This window comes from Ictidomys tridecemlineatus, chromosome 4 (genome assembly GCF_052094955.1).
Source record: "Ictidomys tridecemlineatus isolate mIctTri1 chromosome 4, mIctTri1.hap1, whole genome shotgun sequence".
Taxonomy (NCBI): Eukaryota; Metazoa; Chordata; class Mammalia; order Rodentia; family Sciuridae; genus Ictidomys; species Ictidomys tridecemlineatus.
Window position 1 is genome coordinate 199,275,999 of NC_135480.1, and position 22,987 is coordinate 199,298,985.

General features: G+C 59.2%; 1 protein-coding gene across 1 annotated transcript; it reads left to right on the forward strand.

Moving 5' to 3' along the window:
* The first annotated feature begins 2,222 nt into the window (after positions 1–2,222).
* On the forward strand, positions 2,223–22,963 carry Crb2 (crumbs cell polarity complex component 2). The gene is made up of 13 exons (XM_005320943.5): positions 2,223–2,406; positions 8,464–8,787; positions 11,121–11,316; positions 11,404–11,543; positions 11,974–12,159; positions 12,356–12,469; positions 15,023–15,892; positions 15,976–16,481; positions 17,148–17,313; positions 18,138–18,924; positions 19,721–19,837; positions 20,410–20,536; positions 21,870–22,963. Exons 1-13 carry the CDS (start codon positions 2,301–2,303, stop codon positions 22,092–22,094), a joined length of 3,864 nt encoding a protein of 1,287 aa, XP_005321000.2. The 5' UTR covers positions 2,223–2,300; the 3' UTR covers positions 22,095–22,963.
* Positions 22,964–22,987: the final 24 nt, after the last annotated feature.

The window sequence follows — 22,987 nt, forward strand, 5'->3', positions numbered from 1 at the left end:
GAGAATGGAGGTTCCCAGAACCCTCCCTCCTCCCCACCCCCACTTCTTTCTCCCCTTTCCTCCTCCCACCTCCTGCTTGCTTTTGGCCCACCTCCTGGAAGCCAGAAGCAGGCAGCCAGCTGTGATTCAGCCTCCGGGGTCTGCAGGGCGCGTTGGCAGGGGATGGGTGGGAACCGGCTGGGCTGTGAGAAGGGAGGCGCGGGCCTGGTAGGAGCTTGGTGCTGCTAGGGTCTCCGGTGACTCCGTGGCGGGGAGCAGCTGAGGCTGGCCACGTTCCCTCCGCCAGTGGGCCCTGGCAGCCGCAGCCACTTCTCCAAACACTCGAAGGTGGACATTGCTGTCATTCCCCTCACGGGCAGGGGGACTAAGGTTCAGAAGGGAAAATCAGACGCACAAGAACCTGCCCCGCAGTGGTGTCCCCAGACCCCTGAGGTGGCGGGAGTCAGAGTCTCTAGAAGGCGACCCGAGTTCCAATCCCGCCCCACTGATGCCGAGAGATTCCGAGCAGGTGGGGAGTGGACCCTCCCGAGGGCCCGTCCCCAAAGGCCCCGCCCACTCTGCCTTCTCCGCGTTCGGACTCGGGAGGTGCGAGGCCATCTGCCCGCGGGACCTCGGCGCCGCCTTTTCCAGATGCGGTCGGACCCTAGGTGTCCCGCAGCCCGCGCAGGACGCTCCCTGATTTGGCCACAGGGTGGCGCATGGCGGCCGCAGATCCAGCGCTGGGGGCGGGACGGGGACAGGCGCGGGGACCCAGCGCCCAGCTGATCTCCGAGCTCCGGGTCAACGCCAGGGTGTTGGTGTCCAGAGACCCCGGGGCTGTGGTTCTCCTATCTGCTCCCCTTGGGCCCGTCTGGGTCTCTGGGAACCCCGAGTCGCTGCCCTGTCGGCCCTTTAAACTCTCGCCAGGGGGGCGCTGCTGTTCCCCGCGTTTTAGGCCCGACAAGGAAGCCACGTGCTGAGCTGACGCCCCTGGGCTCAAACGCGGATCCCTAGTGGGGTCTGTGCCCTGGAGGGGAGGGGCGTCACGCGGGCGGGAGGGGATCCTGGTGCAGGAGAGAGCTGGGGGGTGGTTAAAGGTGAAGGGGGTGCGCGGAAACCACGGAGCACCCACCCTGGGGAGCAGAAGAGAATAAGGACGGCACGGAATAGGTGGACTAGGGCCACCTAGGCTTTAGTCCCCTCTCCGAGGCCCCCGGGGACCAGGGGTATTGGCCCTTCTGAGTTGGAAACAGCATGAAGGCGGCTCCCCCCCTGCACACCCTCACCCATCCCTCTAAACATCCTGGAACCCTCCATAGCGCTGCCTCTAACTCAGAGTCCAGGGCCGGCGTGGGCCCAGTCCACGGCTACTGAACTGGGCCAGCCCGGGATGCCTTGGCAGACACCAGAGGCTCATTTCAGGAAAGTCCCTTAAGCAAGGGGATTTTCCCTAGGCTGGAGCTGAGGGCAGTGGGATGCTTTGTGTTGTAGTGTCTTTGAGATGACCTGGATTCTTGGACCCAGGTCCCCATAAGAACCCCTCTGCATGCAAACAACATTCCCTTCTCCAGTCTAGAGGCCAGCCTGGAACAAGCAAACATCTGCTGCAGCTAGAGACTGTGAGGTTAGACGACAGGAAGGACTTCCCAGGGGCTGGGGAGGTGACTTAGTGGTAGAGCGCTTGCCTAGCAGGGGCAAAGGAAAGTTTGCTTAAAGCTGTCCGTCAGTAGAATGAGCTGCCTTGGGTTGCAGTGAGGTTTCTGGAGTGGCAAACAGAGAGGCAAGATCAAGACCAAACGAAGAGATGGAAAAGTTTCCATTTGGCTCCTAAAAGGGGGCCACATGGTGCAGGGCTCTGTGCTAGATTTGATCCCACAGGGCCGCAGGGAGAGGGGCTGGGTGGCAGGTTGGGGCAGAGGGAGTGGAAAGGGGCTCTAGAGACATTGAGGGGATGGCCGGCCTGGAGCTGGCCGGTGACTGAAAGTAGGAGAGGCGCCTGGGCCCGGTGGGGGGTCAAGCCAAGTGGGAGGGCTGGGGCCGCTGTCCGCGGAGGGCTTGGGTGTGGCTGGCACCACCTGGAGAGAAGAGGGCCCCTCGGGAGAGTGGTGCCTGGAGACAAGGTCAGGGCCTGGGCCGCGGACGCTCTGCTCCTGCGGCTGGGGCTGGCGTGGAAGGAGCGGCCAGACCCTCCCCCCGGCCGGGCGGGGCGGGGCGGGGCGGGGCCGGGCCTCTGTCCACCGCATTAGTGCTGCTCCAGGGACCCGGGGGGTGCCGAGCTGCCGGCCGCCGGCTCCCACAGCGGCGGGCAGAGCGGCGCTGCCATGGCGCTGGCCGGGCCTGGGACCCGGGACTGCAGGCCCCTGGCCCCCCTCCTGCTGCTGCTGCTGCTGCTGCCGCCCTGGGACCCTGCGCTCGCCCTCCTGGCTGGTGAGTGGGGCCGGGCCCGGGGGCGGGGGTCTGTTCCCCAGGCGGACCCCAGGCCTGCCGCGGGGCGGGGGGCCGCTGCTCCGCGTGGTGCCAGGCCGGAGTTGCAGGGACCTGGGGCTGTTTCGTGTGGAGGGGGCTTTCAGGAGTGGCCTGGGGACCTGGGTTGGGTTGGGTGTGAGTGCGTCTGGGGAAACTGGATCCTGGAGCCTTGTGGCCGTTGGGAAGGGTGCTGAGGTGGGTCTGTGGAGCAGGGCTGGGGACTTGCTGGGAGACGGCCTACCCCAGAGTCTGCTCGAGTCACGTGCTGGGCCGGGTGCAGTTGGGGGTGAAAGTTGTGAGTTGCTACAGGTGTCCCATGAGCTGTGTCCAGGTGATTGGGTGTGGGGAACTGAGGGCCAGAGCTGCACGGGGGTATAACTTGTCCAGTGGGTCTTTGCAAGGGACATGTGGGTCCTGGTGGGAAGCAGCAGACCCCAGCCTGGTGAATTGGCTGGAAAGAGGGAAGGAGACCTCAGGGAGCAGGCTCCCTGCCTGTCCTGCGCTCCCTCTGTTTGTGTGGATTCCTGCCTGCACTTTAAGGAGGAGGTCGGGTTGCTCTGGGTCCTTAGCTGGTGGCTGGAGATTTGGGAACATTTTTGTCCCCTGTTGTGCCCTCTCTGGCATTCCCAGACCAAGTTGGAAGGGCTCTCTGAAGCCGGACCCCTGTTCACCAAGGGGTTTCTGCTTTTGTTCAAGTGGATTCCCGCACAGAGCCTGGAATTCCTACTGGGGGGTCTAGGGGCGGCTTTGTCTTAGTCACTATAGCTACAGGGACAGGCCTGGGAAGTCCCTAGCCCTGTCACCACTGGCTGAGAGAGGGAGCCAAGGAGGGCCTGTCTGGGCTCCTCTGCAGTTAGGGGAACACCTGTTCCTGATGCCCTCCTGGGGGCTGCCAGGGTGAATGAGGACCCCAGTTTTGGGGGAAGGAAGGATCATGGAGGGACAGAGACTTGTGAGCTGGGCTCCCTGGGGCTCCTAGAGGAGATGCCTAGGTACCTAGGCACGTGTGCACACTTTTGGGGTGTGCACAGGGCACACATGCCATATGAGCAGGTCGTGCACAGCACACTGCCATGCACACACACACACACCAATGCATGCATGTTGATGTTGTGTGCGTTTACACTTAAATGTGCACCCACATACCTGAGGTGGGCAGGTGGACCAGATGGGACATAGAAGGCAAGGTCCCTGAGGTACACACTCACCCTACAGCCCTACGGGGGCTTCTGGGGCAGCCTCCCCTTGCAACATCTGTCAGCTGCCCCAGCCCTGGGGATCCCTGAAACCTGGGGTGGGGGCACTGCACCACCATCTCTGGATGCCAGTACCCAAGACCTGACTACCTGAGGGAGGCACTGGGAACTGTGTCACTTGGAAGCTGATTTGTATCCCAGACGAGGTGGGGGTTTCTGAAGGCCCTGGCCCCGGGCTCTGCTGCCCATCCCTGCCAGGCCCTAAGCTGGGCCCCTTCATCCTGGGCCACTCTGCCACAGAGGCCCGCGGTTGCTATGGAGAGGACCAAGCATCTTGGAGTACAATGGGGCATAGGGCTCTCACATCTCCCCCTCCCCCCAGCACTCTGGGACCCATCACAAAGGGTTTGGCCCCTACCCTTCAGCCCCTCCTCCAACAAGAGGAGGTGGGGGCCTGAGGGACAGAGGCAGGGATTGTGGGAGGGGAAGCCACACACAGTCAACCCAGCCTCAGGACCTGGGAGAGTTGGGTCTGCCACAATCTAGGGTTTGTCAATCAGTCATCAGGTGCCTCGTGGCAACACAATCAAATCCAATCTCCCCAACAGACTGTGAGATCAGCTCTGAGACCCACAGAGGAGGTAAATAGGCCCAGAGAGGATCAGTAACTTGCCCAGAATCACACAGCTAGTGGGTGGCAGGGCCAAGATTTCACAGCGGGCTCACATAAAGCCTCCTTACAGTCACATCCTCTCTCTGCCCTTGTAAGATGGGGATAACCACACTCCCAGGGCCATCACAAAACTTCAGTGGGACAATGTAGTGGTTTTCCAACTTGGTTTTGGCAGGGAACCCCAGTTTCAGACAGAAACACATAATAGTTTATGGTCAGTAGTTCAAAGTGGACTGTACAGGTACCTCCCCTTGCTCCAGGAGGTACCTTCCCCTCTGTACTTTGAGACACAGTTTGGAAACATGGGGACGTGCAAGGCCAGGCCCAGAGCAATGCTCCATCGTCCACGGCCATGTTGCAATTAGTTATTGAATGATGGCTTTTACGCTGGGAGGTGAACATTTTTGATAAAGAGTATTCCACACTTTGCTGTCTTTTTAGAGTATTTTTGCCCTTTCTGATAGCCATAGCCAGGCCCAGCAATAGCAGGGGAACAGTTTTATCCAGCACATCTCACGATGGCGGTTATAACTCAATCTGTAACAGGTGAGGGCAAAAAATGGGAGTTACTAGGCTGGGTGAGGCCTGCTACCAAGTACTGGCTCTTCCCAAGAGGCTCTTCTTTCCTTTTGTCCTTCTCTCTCTCTCTTTTGTATTGGGAATCAAGCACAGGGCCTCTTGCATGCTAAGCAAGTCCTGTTCCTGAGCTACACCCCATTCCTGGGACCACTATTCTTTTTTTGTGTGTGGTGCTGGGGATTGAACCCAGGGCCTTGTGCATAGAGGCAAGCACTCTACCAACTGAGCTGTATCCCCAGCCCAAGGGCCACTGTTCTTAAGAAAAACTTTTAGGGCTGGGGATATGGCTCAAGTGGTAGCACGCTGGCCTGGCATGCTCAAGGCACTGGGTTCAATCCTCAGCACCACATAAAAATAAATAAAGATATTGTGTCCACCTTAAAAAAATATTTAAAAAAAAAACCTTTAGAGACTCTCCACACTAGGGTGAGACTGTGGGAATGCACTAAGAGGACAATACGTTTGTGGCGATTTCATATGTATTGGCAGATGTGGACTCTCGGAAATCTGAAGACATCTTAGTTTTTGGAGGAACAATGATCCTGGGCAAGTTTATCAACTTTTTTTTTTTTTTAATCAACCTGCTTTGAGTTAAGGAAAGCAGATTCCTTAACAGGTACCCCCCCACTCCTCTGGTGTAACATTGTAATAATAATAGATACACAGCCTGGAGCACATAGTAAATACTCTGTAAATGAATTGTCCGCCTTGCCCTTCCCAAGGGAGGTGGCAGGTTCAAGGGGCGGGGCAGTGGCCGTTAATCCCTCCCCTGCCAGGTCAGCCCAGGCAGCCCAGAGGTCAGCAGGGATTTGTAAAGATAAGCACAGGCCCCTAGTTGCTGTGGCAACAGGCCCCGCCCCTCCAGTCTGACCCTGGGGACAGCCTCTCTCCTGCCAAGCTGCCCTCCCAACCTCTCTGCCCCAGCCTAGCCTGGTCTTCCTCTTTGCCCTGGGCTAGCCTGGCCTCCTGGGCTAACTCCAGGAAGCTGGAGACCCTGAGCACAGGGGTTGGCATTCCTCAATGTGCAAAGAGATCTCCAGGGATTGGAATCCAATGCAGATTCTGGGCTGTGGGCCGGTTGGTTCTGAATTTCTAGGTCTAGAGTGAGCCCCAAGAATCTGCATTCAGGTCCTGGGTGGTTCTGAACCGCCTGGAGTGGAGGCCCTGGAGCAGGGAGAATTGGGTTTGGATTTCAGCCCCTGGTGGCTATGGGATTGGAAAGTGGCGTCAGCTCTGAGCCAGCCTTTCCTCAACTGCAAAAAGGAAGAAGGGCACTGTCCACCTCCTACGCAGCCGCTCAGATGGACGGAGATGGCGCAGGCGAGGTGGCTGTCTTGATGAGCAGCCTCCTCCCTCCCTGCCTGGTTCTGACTAAAGCTCCTTCCTCCCTTGGGGCTGGACTCTGCCTCCAGGGCTTTCTCATTTATAGTAACAGCCCTCTGTCCCTGACCTGGGAGGACCCTAGGGGAGGGCAGACTGTCAGAAACACCCACCGGTCCACACTGTCCTAACAGGAAGCGGTCCCCACTGTCCTAACAGGCAGCGCTTGGCCCAGGAGGCAAGCTCCTGCAGACCAGGGTGGGGTGTCCCTGGGTCACAAAATGAGGGTATTGTCCTGTTTGAATTAAAATGGGGGCCTGGTGGCACAGGATCCAGCAGCCAGGTCCTTCACAATGGAATTATGATGCCTGTCCTGCTCCAGAACTGTACCAGGCTGACAGGCTCTGAACATCAAGACCATAGCCCCTTGCAGAGGGTCCCCAGGTGCCTGGGCTTCACACGTCACTTTGGGGTGCCACTTGGGGGCACTCTGGATACTACCTGGGCCTGTCTGATGCGTAAAACCTGTGCATTTTCCTAAGGGAGCAGGGTCCACTCCCACCCCCACAGGACCATCTTCCCAGCCCCAGGTGATCACCCCTCCCCAGGCATCCAGCCTTGGGGAACCTATCAACTGCTTGGTCACAGAAGCAGGAAAAGGAAAAGGAACAGGAAAATGACCAACTATTCACGAGTCTCTCAGAGATGCCCAGGAGCCCCTGCCCTTACACATGTGACCAGGCCTGGGAGAAAGGGCTGGGAATGATGCCCCTGCCCTGAGCTGGAAGGGGAAAGTGTGGGTAGAAGGCCCCTTTTCCCCTGAAAGTGTTTTAGATCTGCCCTGCCACGTGTCTGGCCCTGGGGGGCTGCTAGGGCTCCCCAGTGTGAACGGGGCCCCGTGTTGAGTTGCACCAGGTGCTCTGGGCTCTGGAGGGTGGGACTGGACAGCCAGTTGTCTCCCAATGCCTCTGTGTGTTTCTCCATTGCACTGTCCCCATCCTGCTTGGGCCTGCTGCAGAGCGTGGGGGTCTGGCAGTGAACAACCCTGCCTGCTGGAATGTGGATGACGCCCCAGAGGCTGCCAGCCTTATCTGGGGGTCTTGGCTGGAGTGGGGGAGGGGAGGGTGCAGGGCCTGATGGGCCGTGGGGCCTGGCCAGTGTCTGGATGACAACCTGGGTGGGGGAGGGTGCCTCCTGCTAGAAGCCCTTCCCCCCACTTGCTGAGTCCCTGCGGTGGAGCAGGCTCTGGACCTGAGGTTCTGAATCCTCCGACCTCCCACGTCCCCGGGGACGTACTATTTTGTTTCTTTTCACACTGGGAAACAGACTCAGTAGGAGAAATGACTTGTCCAAAGTCCCACAGCTAGTAGTTTTCTCAGATGGGATTAGAACCTGTTCGCGACAGGCTTTCCAGTGGGGAGGAAGGAGGGAATGGAGGGGGCTGGATTCTGCTGGGCTTGGCTTCCAAACTGGATGCCACCCTCAACAGAGGGGCTCCAAGTGCAGAAACCCCGCGGTGGCGGGCTCAGGTGTTCACTGCGCAGGCGCAGGTGGGCTTGCCGTTGGGGGATGAAAAGAGGGCCAGGGCTCCTCCAGAGCTCCCCAGGCGGACAGCGGGTGTGGGGGGGTGTGCGGGCGGAGCCCACTCCCCTGCTTTGAAGTGGCCACGCTGCTCCCTTCCAGCTTGAGGTCTCAGAGCTCAGGTTTCCGCCAACGGAGTTACCAGCCCCCAGCAGGCCGGAGGGGGCGGGGCGCTGCCTCTCCTGGGCTGCTTCCCTCCCCCTCCTGGGCTCCTGTAGGGAGCAGCCTGCAGAGAGGAAGCCCAGAGGGGACCCCCACATTGTGGCTCAAGCACCCCACATTGAAGCTAACTCGCTGCGTGACCTCGGCCAGCCTTTGCTTCCTTTCTGGAGCCTCACTCATAACATGGGCACCAGGTCCCTGCCCAGGGGGCTGCAGGGACCAGTGAGACGACGGGTGGGCAGCTCACAGGGTTAGTGTCTGCCGCTTAATCCTGCCGGAGCCAGACACCCTGGTCCTGTTTCTCTGCTCTGCAGGCACTCCTAAAGCCATTCCCAGTTCCCGAATAGAGCGACTGCAGCTTGGGACCCTGCGCGCTCTGGGTGTGCTGGCCTCCGTGCCTGCTCTGGAGTGTGGACGCCCGTGTTGCTTCCTGGGTCTGGGTTGGGCTGAGTACGGGGAGGGGAGCGTCTGCACAGGCCCCACCCATCCAATCTCCTCTTTCCGCAGGGACGGTGCCTTCAGAGATCCGGGGTGACTGTGCCTCAGACCCGTGTGCTCCAGGGACCCAGTGCCAGGCCACAGAGAGTGGTGGCTATACCTGTGGGCCTGTGAAGCCTCAAGGCTGCGCCACTCAGCCATGCCACCATGGTGCTCTGTGTGTGCCCCAGGGTCCAGATCCTAATGGCTTCCGCTGCTACTGCGTGCCTGGTTTCCAGGGCCCGCACTGTGAGCTGGACATCGATGAGTGTGCATCCCGGCCCTGCCACCATGGGGCCACCTGCCACAACCTGGCAGATCGCTATGAGTGCCAGTGCCCCCTTGGCTATGCAGGTAATGGTGTATGCTGCCCTGCGGGGAGGTCTGCCCCTGTCCCTCCTCCCGTCTGTGGCTTGCAGGGAAAGCATCACAGACTCAATTCTGACTTGAGTCTACAGCTGCCCCAGGCATCGGCAGTGCCGGGTGTCCACTCCTGGACTTAGCACAGAATTGACACTTCTCAGGCCAACCTGGCAGCTGGGGGTGAGAGTCTGTGTGTTTGAGGTCTGGCACAGCGCCTGGCCTGTATGGGGCATTGGACAAACATTTTTGTCCCTTCTCCAGAGCTGAGTTTGGCTTAGGGGGTGGAGACCCCTCAGGCATCTCTGGCAACTCTGAGCAGACAGGCAGATCTGCCCGGTTTGGCTTTAACAGGACGCCCTGGCCAGTAGTGCCAGCATTTTCTCACTCCAGACCTGTATCGAATTGTCCTGTAGACACCACTTGAGGGTCCTAGAGTGAGAACATCCTGCACAGTTTAGGATGGAATGTGGACCCCTTGCAAAGACCTAGCATAGAGACCCCCTCCTGGTCTTGTTCCAGTTGTGATGCAGGTGTGGCCCCAGGGGTCCCTGCTGCCTTAAGTGGGATAATGTACATACAAGTGCTCAGAAAATGGCTGACATTGAGAACACATAGTTCCTTCCTCCAGAATGGTGGTGTTGGTGGGGGGGCCCCAGGCCCTTCCCAGCTCCCAGGTGAGAGCATTTTGCTTCTTGGAGTGGCCTGAAGTTGGGAAGGAGGTCTTCCAGTGAGGCCCAGTCTCGGGCCTTCTGTAGTCCACTGTGTAGACACGTGAACTAGGTCAACCCTGAGTTCAGGCTTTAAGGGCAGGTGGTAGTTTTGAAGTCACTTCAGAGCAAGGGAGACAGACTGGGGGGTCTGAGTTCCAGGGGAAGGAGCATATAGTGAAGAGTGGCCCGCGGGTGAAGATGGCTTTGGGACACTGGCTCCCTGAATCTTTCTTGCCGTTTGGATGTCTCAGCGTCTGCACGTATTCGCTGTGTAGATGTGTGAGTCACATTTGTCTGTGTGTCTACTCTTTGAAGTTCTGTTTGTGTCCATAAAAGAATTCTGTGCATCTTCCATTATCTGCGGGTGTCTGGGCTCTCTGAATACTTTCATGTGAAAGTGTACGTGTGTGGGTGCCAGCAGGTGCCTGTGACCCAGATGTGCGGTGCTCTGGGTAACTTTCTGGGTGAGTGGTGAATGTGAGGGGGCAGTGTCTGTAGTGACTCATTTTTCTTCTTCCGGTTCTGAGCTGGGTGGGGGAGGTTGGGATTCCAGGCAGCCTGGGCCTGGCTCCCCCTGGCACGGGGGTGGGAGTAGGGCTGGAGGGTCATGGGAAGGAGAAGGTGTATTTGTGCTCACTGAGCTGAGAAAGGGGAGGGTTCCAGCAGGAATCAGCTGGGTCCCTGGCCCCCATGAGCAAGCTCACTTAGGGGACAGCTCCCACTGGAGTCTGCAGTGACCCCTGAACCCTAGGGTGACTATCCAAACCATAAGGTTTCCATGTTTCTCCATCTCCGCCCTCACCTGGTGGAGGGCACCCAGCTGCTCCGGTTTGTGCAGGTGAGCGGGTTTCCTGGGACTAGGGAGTTTTACAGCAAAAACTGTGCAGAAATTGTTCACCCTACTTCAGCCTTTCCAGCCTTTTTTTTTTTTTTCCCAGTATCCCTCCTCTGTGGGGTCCCTTCCTAACACTTTTCTCAAAGCCACCAGAGCCTTCTAAAATGTAGATAGGACTGTCATGTATCTGCTTACAGCTTCTAGGATGAGCCCAGAGCCTGTTACCTGGCCCAGGTCCCAACACCCCCACTCCTGCCTCACCTGCTCCACTCTTCCCATAGCTCCTGACCCATAGCTCCCCATGGCTCCTGGGGCACACCCTCCCTGGGTATCAGGCCCCTGACGCAAGCACAGGGTGACTAACTGCAGTCTCTTTCTGGTGTCCAACTGCTCACCATAGTCCTCTGCCTCAATCCTCCAACTCCCAAAAGCCTTCCCTGCCTCCCCGCATCCCGGACCAGACCCCGGATCTTGCTTTCACAGGATCAGGTTCCCTTATTGAGTTAACCCTATTGAAAGCCAGTCCTAACGTATTGACTGAGTTCTGCTCTCCCGGCCCAGCCTGCTGGGAGCTCCAGAGGGCAGGGAGGTTCCCTGATTCTACCCACTGCCTGGGTTCCCCACAGCAGCTCGGACTGTGGACGACAAGCCAAATGCGCTTCCCTTTAGAGCCTCATAGGTGGCTCCTTGTAACTGGAGATGCCCCAGGTGCCCGGCTTGGACTCTTTTGCCCCTCGGGTAAGCAGCTCTGGGTCTCTGTGTCTCCGGCCCCTGTCCAGGAGTCACCTGCGAGGCCGAGGTGGACGAGTGCGCCTCTGCGCCCTGCCTACATGGGGGCTCGTGCCTGGACGGCGTGGGCTCCTACCGCTGCGTGTGCGCGCCGGGCTACGCAGGCGCCAGCTGCCAGCTGGACATCGATGAGTGCCAGAGCCAGCCGTGCGCGCATGGGGGCGTGTGCCACGACCTGGTCAGCGGGTGAGCGATTGGCGTCGGGTGCCTTGGGCAGGGGGGCGTGTGTGGGGGGGTGCAGAGCTGTCACTCACTTAGGCCGGTTCACCCCAGGTTCCGGTGTGACTGCTCAGGCACGGGCTACGAGGGCGCGCGCTGCGAGGAGGAGGTGCTGGAGTGCACATCGGACCCCTGCGCCAATAACGCATCTTGCCTCGAGGGCCTCGGAAGTTTCCGCTGCCTCTGCTGGCCAGGTGTGTCCATGCGTGCTCCCTAGGTGTGGCTGTAGGCTGTGGGTGCGAAGGTGGGCGGGGGGTGCGTGCAGTGCCATCTGGGCTCTCTGGACCTGTGTGTGAGAGAGACTGCAATCTGCCTGAGCCTCAGTTTACTGATCTGCAAAATGGGGCTGAAAATAGCACCCACTCCTGGGTTTGCAGTGAGGAGGACGAAGGTGTAATGGCGGTGGAGTACCTGGCACCAACGACATGCTTGGTAATACAAGATAGTAGGAATGATGTGCTGCTGCAGGTCTCCATGGTCATTTCCACCCCCTCAAAGCGACCCTCACTGTTGATTGCATCCAGAGCTGTTGTCCCTGTCTGGCCATGGGCTGGCTTAGTGGCAGTGGAGGGGAGATGCCTGATGACCTCTCACGTGACTTGATGCCTACGTATGCACCCTCAGGTTTCACCGGAGAGCTGTGCGAAGTGGATGAGGACGAGTGTGCTGCTGGGCCGTGCCTCAACGGTGGCCTGTGCCTGCAGCGCTCAGACCCAGCCCTCTACGGGGATGCCCAGGCTGCCTTCCCGGGCACTTTCAGCTTCCGCCACGCTGCTGGCTTCCTGTGCCGCTGCCCTCCAGGCTTTGAGGGTGAGCAGTCAGCCAGTGTCCAGACTTCCAGGGAGGGATCCCCAGTCCGCCCACGGCCCTGCCACCAGGTGGTCTTGTGCCACCCTGCCTGAAACAGCCCTCCCTCTGGACCTCAGGCTCCCTTGCCAAAGAATGGACCCTTTTAGATCTGGTCTGGCTCGGAGGGTGCAGGGGGCCTCAGCCGAGCCTCTTGCAGGGGACGACTGCAGTGTGGACGTGGACGAGTGTTCCTCATGGCCATGCCTCAACGGAGGCCACTGCCAGGACTTGCCCAACGGCTTCCAGTGCCACTGTGGGGATGGCTATGCAGGTACTGGGGTGGGGTGGGCACTGGGGGCGGGCAGGGTTAGAGTTGTCGGGCCTGGATGAGAAGGTCCCTTTTGTCTGATGTATGGATTGATGGGGACAGACAGGAAATGAGGGAGAAGGTGGGTGTAGTTGCCCAGGTGACAGACAGCTGAGGGGGGCTGAGCCCCATCAGGCTTTGGAAGTGGGAGGGGAGGGAGCTGGTCCACTTGAGAAGAATTTAGAAGGGATAGCTATAGGTCCTCATGAATGGGAGGTGTCAAGGACTCTAGTGAGCTTCTGCCAGTGCCCTGGGAGACACTGACTGGGGACCCTGACTGGAGGTGCCCTGGGGGAACTGACTGGAGGAAGGTGAGTTCAGTCTTGAACTCAGAGTCATCCAGTCTCTGGAGTGCGCCGGGGCTGGTGGTCCGGGGGCTGGGGGCCAGGAGAGGGGTAGGTGTGGATCCATAGGCAGGGGGTCAGGACTGAGGCTGTCTGGGGCATCATGAAGAGTGATGAGACTGAAACTACAAAGGACTGGGCTGAGGCCCAGAGGTTTCCAAGGAGGATAGAGGAGGAAAGGTGGGTGAGTGCAGAGAGTTGGGGCCAACAGAGGAAGCTTTTCCTCTGGGACTAGGGCCTGTTAGGCACAAACCTCTCTCCCTGCCTTGGGTCCATGCAGATGCAGACACATGGACACGCGTGAACCTGAGGAATGGCACACACTCCCAGTGTCCCCACCCCGTCTGGAATGTGTGCGCCTCCCCCACACCTCCTGCATTCCTTCTAGGCAAACTGCCTTCTCTCCCTGGAAGGTTCCTGGGCTCCCCTGACCTGAGGAAGGAGGTGGTGATCACGACCATTCCTCCTGCCCTCACTCACCAAAGATGTTGGGGCTCAGTGTCCCTTTCTAGTGGCCAGTGCTCTGAGAGCCCTGCAAGCCCATCTGCAGCTCCCATTGGCTGAGGTCCCCTGAGTCCTCTAGGAGTGGGTGACCCACTGCATGCCAGGACTCTGGAAAGCATTTTCTGGGCATCCTGCTTCTCTCTGCCACAGCCCAGTGAGGGAGGCTTTAGAGTCCCCATCTCACAGAGGAGGCAACAGAGGTTAGAGAGGCCCAGGACCGCCAGGTTCACCAGTGTCAGTGGGAACCCAACTCCTTCCCAGTTGAGCTCAGCTGACCAGGGACTGGGAGGGCAGATCTCTAGGTCAGAGTTTCGCAGGAGGTCCTGGCTGTGGGGCTGGCATCCTGGCCCATCCTCCCTTTCGGCAGCTCTGTGTGTGGGGGAGGCCAGCGCCTGGCATTCCTGAGCAGACTCAGGAGGAGGCAGGCAGCCAGGCAGGGAGCTCTGCTCCCGAGCCTCGGCACCTGCCACCACTCTCAGCCCATCTGTGGGGTACTGCAATGTGGCTGTGGGTTCTGCACCCCTTCTTGGGGGGTCTGTGGCTCCTGGCAGGTATGGAGGACTGGGGCCAGGGGGAAGCTGGGGCAGGTGGCTGGTGGTTCCCAGGAGGTGGCTGTGGTGTTTCAGGCTGACTGGGGCTGGGCCCCGAATCCTGGTGGCTGCTTTGGATGTGGATTCCTCCAGCTGGGTTTGGGGCAGGGCTTGTCTGGGTTTGTTCTGTGGGGCTGACTAAGCTGGCATTGGGCTATGGCCTCCTGATTCAAGCTGGGCCAGTGTACCTGTGGGGAGGCTGGAGAAGAGGATGATGTGGTCCCATACAGCCAGCAGGGGACACTGGAAAAGAGGAACTGAGGGGACAAGCCTGGGGATGGCCCAACGTGCCCCAGGTGCATAAATCAAACCCCACCCTTCCATTTTTTCACGCTACCCACAAAAGTAATGCCCTTTACTGGCACCAAAGACATTCAGGTCCCTGTAAACAGAAAACTTTGCCTACAGGGTTCTGGGGAGTTGTCTCTGGGAGTGGGGAGTGACAGAGTTGTTTGGGTTGGAAAGGCCCTGGGCCCTCTGAGTTGAGTTTTGCAGGGTTAGTAGAAATTTGAAAAGAAGAGTAATGGAGGATGAGGGAATGGAATAAGCAAAGCTCCCGAGGCAGGAATTTCCGGGAAATGCTTGGAGGAAGTGGAAATTCAAGGCTTTTAGGGAGCAGAGTTGAGGCTTGAGATCCTGGTAGGGCCTAGCCCATAGACTCTGGGTGCATGAATGCCAGGGTGAGCAATTGAACTTGAAGAAGCAGAGGGAGCTCCCGGGTGCTATTTCGGGAGTAGATCTCTGGTTGGGGCAGATGGGAGAGGGGCTTCTGAGGCAGGCGAGCTGGAGGCTGCTGGACTGTGTCCCAGGAAGCCGGCCAGGCAGGAGACATGAGGTGGGGGAAGAGGGTATGGAGGATGTTTAAGGGATCAAGGGTAGGGGGACTCACCAGACATGGCAAGGGTAGGGGAATCTTGGATTTGGGCCATAAAGGACTGCAGGGACGAAAAGAGATCCTTTGGGAAGTGGTTTGGTTGGTAGGGATGGGGGTTCACACCACAAGAGGCACGCACATTCTGGGTTGAGAATGTGGTTCTGGCCCTGGGCGCTACTGAGTCTTGGCCTGGTCTCTCCTGAAGGCCTGACGTGTCAGGAAGATGTGGACGAATGCCTGTCAGGGCCCTGTCTCCATGGTGGAACCTGCGACGATGCTGTGGCAGGCTACATCTGCCAGTGCCCAGAGCCCTGGGGTGGACATGACTGTTCTGTGCAGCTCACTGGCTGCCTGGGCCACACCTGCCCACCCGCTGCCACCTGCATTCCTACCTTCAAGTCTGGGGTCCACAGTTATGTCTGCCACTGTCCCCCTGGTACCCATGGGCCTTTCTGTGACCAGAATACCACCTTCTCTGTGGTAGCTGGAAGCCCCGTGTGGGCATCAGTGCCAGCTGGTGGCCCCCTGGGTCTGGCACTGAGATTTTGTACCACACTGCCTGCTGGGGCCCTGGCTACTCGCACTGACACCCAGGGCAGCTTGGAGCTGGCACTAGTGGGGGCCACACTTCAAGTCACACTGAGCCATGGTACCCATGCACTTGTCCTGAGTCTGCCAGACCTCACCCTGAACGATGGCCACTGGCACCAGGTGGAGGTGGCACTGCGCCTGGGGAACCTGGAGCTGCGACTGTGGCATGAGGGCTGCCCTTCCCATCTCTGTGTGGCCTCTGGTCCTGTGGTCCCAAGTCCCACAGCTTCAGTGGCCCCCCGGCCTCCTGGGCCTTGCTCTACGCAGCTGGGTAGCTCGGCCTTTGCTGGCTGCCTCCAAGATGTGTATGTGGACGGGCACCTTCTGCTGCCTGAGCATCTCAGTGACAATGTCTTCTTGGGCTGTGAGCGCCAGGAGCAGTGCCAGCCTCTGCCCTGTGCCCATGGAGGCACCTGCGTGGATCTGTGGACTCACTTCCATTGCGACTGCCCCCGGCCTCATAGCGGACCCACGTGTGCTGACGGTGAGGAAAGACCCAGGTGGAAAGGCAGTGCCTAACACCGGGCTCCGGCCTGCCGGCCTCACGCCAGCCCTGTCTCCCTGCAGAGATTCCGGCTGCCACCTTTGGCCTGGGGGGCACCCCGAGCGCGGCCTCCTTCCTGCTCCCTGAGCTGCCAGGCCCCAACCTCACCGTGTCCTTCCTGCTGCGCACTCGGGAGCCTGCCGGCCTGCTGCTCCAGTTTGCCAATGCCTCGGCCGCCGGCCTGACGGTCTTCTTGAGGGAGGGCCAGGTCTGGGCAGAGGCACTGGGCAGTCCTGCTGTGCCGCTGCCTGGGCGCTGGGATGACGGGCTCCGTCATCTGGTGACACTCAGCTTCGGGCCTGACCAACTGCAGGACGTGGGCCAGCAGGTGCACGTGGGGGGGAGGCCGCTCCCTGCTGACATCCAGCCCTGGGGTGGGCCCTTCCGAGGCTGTCTCCAGGACCTACGACTCAATGGCCTCCACCTCCCCTTCTTTCCTCTGCGGCCGGAGAACTCCAGTCAGCTCAGTGAGCTGGGCGGCCAGGCCCAGAACCTCACCCGGGGCTGCGTCTCTGAGGACATGTGCAGTGTGAGTGCCCGGGTGTGGGTTCTTTACTCTGGACCTGTTCTGTGTCCCTGGGGGCTGGCTTGTCCTTTTGCTAAGGAGGAAGTAGACTGGAAGTGACCTGCCCATGATCCCAGTGCTGTAGTGGCAGAGCAAGGTTTGCGTTCACCTCCCTCCACCCTGCTGCTCCTACTCTTTGGTGGTCCCTGTGCCTCCCCTACCCAGTCCCTGTGTGAGACAGTCACCCTGACCTAGACAGAGGCTGTCTGAGATGGAGGAAGGGGACCCTCTGTGTTTGTGAACAAAGTACCAGCTCTGGAATTGAATAGACTGGGTGTGAACTCCACTTCTAGTTAATGGGCTGGGTGACTCAGGAAGTGGCTTCGCCTTTCTGAGCCTCATCTGTAAAATGGGGGATGATGGTGACTTTTTTTTCTTTCCTATTTGAGATGGGGTCTCGATATATTGCCCAGGCTAGTCTCAAACTTCTGGGCTCAAGTGATCCTTCTGCCTTAGCCTCCTGAGTGGCTGGGACTGAAGGTGCACATGCTGCTGTGCCTGGCTCTCTCTGTGTGTCTGTGAGGAGGTCATGTGTCTTAGTAGATGCTCAATGAAGAACTGCTTCTATGATGGTTATGGGGATGGTGCCAACTGCGGGCCTGAGCTGCCTCTCCCTCCACTCTCCCACAGCCTGATCCCTGTTTCAATGGTGGAACTTGCCTTGTCACCTGGAATGACTTTCACTGCACCTGCCCTGGCAATTTCACGGGGCCTACATGTGCCCAGCAGTTATGGTGCCCCAGCCAGCCCTGCCTCCCGCCTGCCACCTGTGAGGAAGTCCCGGATGGCTTTGTCTGTGAGTTTGTGCTCTGGGCAGTGTTGGGTACTTGCGCTGGTTATATCTTTTTGGGGAGGGGATGCTGCACCATGGACCAGGAATGCCAACCCCAGCCCATGGTGGTGGGCTAGCTCTCTGGAGGAGGCAAGCAGGTGCTGGGTTTTCCAGGGCAAACTCTGAGGAGCCTCAGGGAAGGACATTTCAGGGAGAGGAAAGATCCTGAGGTCTACCAGAACCTTTGAAAGGCAAGGACGGAGGGGTGCAACAGGAAATGGGGTGAAGTTCCCGACCCTTTGAATTCTAGGCATGGCAAGTCCTAATGGCAGTAGGGAGTCACTGGAGGTTTTAAGTAGGTACTTTAAAAAGATGCCTGGCTGGGCTGGGGTTGTGGCTCAGTGGTAGAGCGCTCACCTCAAATGTGTGAGACCCTGGGTTTGATCCTCAACACATAAAAATAAATAAACAAAATAAAGATATTGTGCCCATGTATAACTGTCTGCCAAAGGGAGCCTCCTTGATGAAACAGAGGAGCTTCAGGGAGAGGGAAGGGCAGGTAATATTATTGGGCCTGTGACCTCAAGGGCAGGGTTGCATCTTGGTTTGTCTTCTCAGCATTGTTCCAGAACTGATACCCCAGAGGTAGGGAGTGCACAGGATAGGGTAGGGGACCACTGTAGTTTCCTGGACCGATGGTAGGTGGGTAGGTGGGTGGGTGTGCCCAGCCCCCACTATGGCCCTGAAATGGGGCATCAGACAGTACCACCTGCATGCTGGGGGGAGAGATGGAATCTCTGGAGAAGGTCGCTTGAGTCGTTTCCCCAGCTCTCTTCCTCTCTCTGCAGGTGTGGCTGAGGCCACGTTCCAGGAGGGCCCCCCGGCTGCGTTCAGTGGGCACAACATGTCGTCGGGGCACCGGCTCAGCGGGCTTGCGCTTGCCTTCCGTACGCGTGACACCGAGGCCGGGCTGCTGCGCGCCTCAGCTGGCGCCCAGGCTGGCCTCTGGCTGGCGGTGCGCAACGGCTCGCTGGCTGCTAGCGTGCGCAGTGGCCGCGGCATGTCGGGCGCAGTACTGCCGGCTCCCGGGCCGCGGGTGGCCGATGGCGCTTGGCACCGAGTGCGCCTGGCCATGGAACAACCCGCGGCCGCCGCCTCTCGCTGGCTGCTGTGGCTGGACAGCGCCGCGACACCTGTGGCGCTGCGTGGCCAGGCGGGTCACCTGGACTTCCTGCAGGGCCTAGACGCTGCGCGCGTCCTGTTGGCCGAGAACTTCACCGGCTGCTTGGGCCGGGTGGCGATTGGCGGCCTCCCATTGCCTCTGGCAGGACCGCGGCCCGGCGTGTCCCCAGGTCCCCGAGAGCACTTCGCGGTCTGGCCAGGGTCGCCTGCTCCGCGCCTTGGCTGCCTCGGCGCGCCGGTGTGTGCATCCTCTCCCTGCCTGCATGGCGGCGCCTGCCGCGACCTCTTTGACGCCTTCGCCTGCGCCTGTGGCCCGGGCTGGGAGGGTCCGCGCTGCGAGGCTCCAGCCGACCCTTGTCGCTCCGCGCCTTGTGCCCGCGGACGATGTCACGCGCGCCCAAACGGCCACTTTGAGTGTCGCTGCCCACCGGGCTTCGCGGGCCCGCGCTGCAGGTGCGGAAAGCCTGGAGACCTGTGCCCGAGGGCACCGAAGGTTCACCTGGGTCGGGTTGGGTGAGGGCAGAACCCCTGGAGCGATGGGAGGGGCAGAAGAGCCTCCAAAGAGGCAGCAGATTTGCCCAGTGGGGGGCGGGGGGAGCATCTCCTTCCTTATCTGAGCCTCCTCGCCCTTATCTGTGAAATGGGGTGATAGTTCAGTTGGCTGCACTGAAGGATCAAACAGAGGTTAAGATATGTCCAGCTAAATTTGAATTTCAAATAATGCTGCTGTCTGGGGGGCTGCAGTCGGGAGCCTATGATCTCCAGGGGGCAGTGACATTCACAGCCTCCTGGTCTCCCAGGTCGGGAGCAGAGAGAGGTGCATTCTGCCAGAGGGCCAGGACCATGGACATCCGCAGGGCTCAGCTGAGCAAGAAAATGCTTGGGGACAGGGGATGGATGAGCTTTGATGGTTGGAGAGCAGGCTAAAGCAGCTGGAGGACATGGGGCTGCCCTGGGGGTAGGACTTTTGTCACCCCTGCAAGTCCTTCCCACTGGGCTTCTTAAAGGCCTCTGAGACTCAGGAAATGTTCTGCCCTGCCCACACGTTGTGTAGGTGTTGTGGGTGGGGCCTGAGCAGCAGAATGGCAGCCCTGGGTCCCCTCCCTCCCACCCAGACATGGCTTCCCTGACCCACACGACTTCCCTGACCCACGTGGAGGGCTGAATTCCAAAGATGAGAGCACCATGCTTAGCTGGGCCAGCGCAGAGGGCCAGAGGGCCAGGGTGCAGCCTCGCACTTTCTCCCCAGGACACCTCTCTTGCTGGAGAAATGCAGCTTCAACCTCACCTGCCTTGATGGTGACACCTGTGAGGGCGGACCCCCAGGCACCAACTGCAGCTGTCAGAAGGGCTTTGCTGGCCAGAGGTGTGTGTGGAGGTTGGGAGACTGGGAGGTGGACTCAGGTGTGGAGAGCTGGGCATGGTGGCCACTGGGTCCCTGCAGCCCAGGTAGGGGAAGTGGGGATGATCACTCACCACTTCCTCCCTCACTGGCTGTGTCACTGTGCCAGGCATCCCACCACTGTAACCGGAGTCCTTTCCTTCTGGGCTTCCCAGACCATCCTTTCAGCCGAGGCCTGTTGGGCAGTAGTGATCTGCTGGCTTTTGTGAGCTCAGTCCTCAGGGCGCCCCCCCCTTCCGGTGTCAGGTGGGGACAGCAGAAGCGCAGATTTTGGGCCTCCAGAAGGTGGGGTCGGTGTCCCTGGGCACCTGTCCTTCCACACGATCTCCTGTCATTTTCACAGAGTCAGAGTCCTTTTGGGTCATGAGCGCTAGGTCCAAGTGGGTGACCATAGAAATACGCAGGGTTCAGCTGAGCAAGAAAATGCTTGGGGACAGGTGATGGATGAGCTTTGATGGTTGGGGAGTGTGCTAGAGCAGCTGGAAGACATGGGGCTGCCCTGGGGGTAGGGACGCTCAGCACTCCTCCCTCTCCAGGTGTCAGAACCCCACACCGCCCTGTGAAGCCAATCCTTGCTTGAATGGGGGCACCTGCCGGAAAGTGGATGGGGCATATGAATGCGTCTGCAGCACCAGATTCTCCGGCCAGTTCTGCGAAGTGGTGGTGAGTGATGCCCAGGGTGCAGGAGTGCCCTGACAGGCTTGTCTGAACTTCAGTGCCATGCTGTTGGGGGCAGAGTGTATAGGACATTTGTAGGGTTGTTTCTGGGCCAACCTTGTCATGGCTGAGAAGGAACAGGCTAGGGGATTCAGGCCCTTTCCATGCTGCTCGCAGGAGGTGGTTTCATCTAAGAGATTCTTGGGGGCCCATCATCTGTCAACGAGGCTCCTGGCCAGGCACGGTGCCTAGGGGAATGACAGTGGGAACATTGGGGTCTGCCAGGTCCAATTTGGGATGAGAATTTAGGGCCCACAGAATCTTAGAGCCTGTAATCTTAGTGGGTTTCTGATCCAGGACGATTTGAGGAGCCCAGGATTCTGAACCAGAGAGGTTTGGCCACTATAAAAGTGTATGTCCCTGACCCCAGTGAGGCCCAACTGAGAAGGTGCCCAGCATCCCAGCCCTGGGGTAGAACAGGCACTGGAGGAGCAGTGGGCCCACCATGGGGGCTGCTGGGAGGGGGCTCAGGAAGCTCAGTCTGAGGTGCAGCCTTGATCTCCACAGGCTTCTGGCAGCCCGGGTCATAAACTGCAGATCGCTTTGCTTATGGGGAATGGTCCCTTTCAAGTTGAACTTTTATAGCCTCTAGCGACCCTACCTATTCACCCTCCTCCCAGGCAGTGGGGAGGAAATGTCTTTACAGCTGTCCCCGAAGGGCCTGCCTGGGTGGAGGTCTGAGAGGTCCTCCCAGGACTGGCATGAATTTTATAGTTTTGGGGCAGCTTCTTCAGGGCTGGGTGCTGGCTTTGGAGATCCAGGTCACAATGGGCTGAGACGCCTCAAGGTATAGAGGCAGGACTGAGACTCTGAGGCTCTGGAATCCTATGATTCCTGGGACTTCAGAATTCCAGGCCTGTAGAATCTAAATAGGAACATCCTGGGGGGATCTGTGATTGGAGATGGGGAGGAGGTTTGCTGGTCCCTAGAACCTGGCCTGCTTCTCCCAGGGACAAACTGTCAGAGGAGCCCCCTTGGACTGGCAGGCCCTGGTGGATTCTGACCTTGCCATCAGCTACCTGTCCCTGCTCCCCCTCCTGCTTCATCAGACCATTGTAGGGTCAGTGCTGCCCTTGTGCTGAGCGTTCAATGAGTGTGTTTTCTGTCCTTCCAGCCACAGCCCCTCAGTTTTGCAGCGCCCCCTTGTGGTGGTTCTGACAGGTGGCTTGCTGGCCCCTGCTTGCCTAGCCCTGGGTTGGGTCTCTCACCATTTCCTGGGAAAACAGTTCTCCTGCCAGGTGTTCTCTGAGCAAGTTCTTGTGCCTTCTCTGTCTTGCAGAAAGGCCTGCCTCTGCCACTGCCATTCCCACTGCTGGAGGTAGCTGTGCCTGCTGCCTGTGCCTGCCTCCTCCTCCTCCTCCTGGGCCTCCTCTCAGGGATCTTGGCTGCCAGAAAACGCCGACAGTCAGAAGGCACCTATAGCCCAAGCCAGCAGGAGGTGGCTGGGGCCCGGCTGGAGATGGACAGTGTTCTCAAGGTGCCACCCGAAGAGAGACTTATCTAGACCAGCCTGGCTGCTCATGCCAGGCCCCAGAGATCCTGCAGGATTTCTACCTGGTGACCCAAGGAGGCCACTACAGGGCCCAGACAACCACTGGGAGTGTCCCATAGCTGGCAGCTCCTGCCTCTGCCCCATCATGGACTGAGGAACAGGGGAGCAACTCAGGGAAGCAGAGAGGGGCCTGTGAGGTGTGAGCTTTGCCACCTGACCTGCCGGGATTTGCCTTGGCAGATGCTCAGCTGTGAGTGGGAGGGCACCAATGAGTGCCCATGGTGTGCCAGGAGTGTGTGTGGGGGGACATGCAGCCCCACAGACTCCATTGTGAGTGCTCTGACGAGGTCACGGATGTGTCCACCGCCTCTTATATATGTGATTGTGACTGTAGTGGGAGCAGATAATCCCATGGGGGGTGGTGGCTGCTCTGGGGGTGTGGATACCCTGGATAGCTCTGGGGCAGGGGCAGCCAAGGCTACATGTTTTGCAGAAGTCAGTCAGGGCTTGCCCAAGCATCAAATCTTTAATTCTGGCCCCTTCTCTCACCTCCAAGGGCAGCCCGTGCCCTGGAGACAGCTGGGAGACTGGGTGGGGGTGGAGGGAGTTCATGGAGGCCGATCAAGATCCTTTAGACAGATCCGTCTCTGTCTGGTGCCAGAGCCAGTCCCACAAGGGAAGCACAGACCCCTGGACCCAACGTCTGTGCAGGGCAGGCCAGCTGAAGCAGAGGACCCGAGTCCTGAGCTCTCCCGCCTGACTGTGGTCATTTGTAGAAACAGGAGGGCCCCCTGCCTACCTCACAAGGGCTGTTGTGAGGATCGAGGGGCTAGTAAGGGGGAAAGAATTCGGAAAGTTGTTAAACTGCCATCTGATGTGAAGGACTGTCTGGGTTTCCTTTTAGG

Excerpts from the sequence above, each read along its gene's own strand:
- Crb2 (XM_005320943.5), top strand. The coding sequence starts at position 2,301 with ATGGCGCTGGCCGGGCCTGGGACCCGGGACTGCAGGCCCCTGGCCCCC. Across the intron at positions 2,407-8,463 it reads TGCGCTCGCCCTCCTGGCTG|GGACGGTGCCTTCAGAGATC; the intron begins GTGAGTGGGGCC and ends CTCTTTCCGCAG. Across the intron at positions 20,537-21,869 it reads GCCAGTTCTGCGAAGTGGTG|AAAGGCCTGCCTCTGCCACT; the intron begins GTGAGTGATGCC and ends TCTGTCTTGCAG.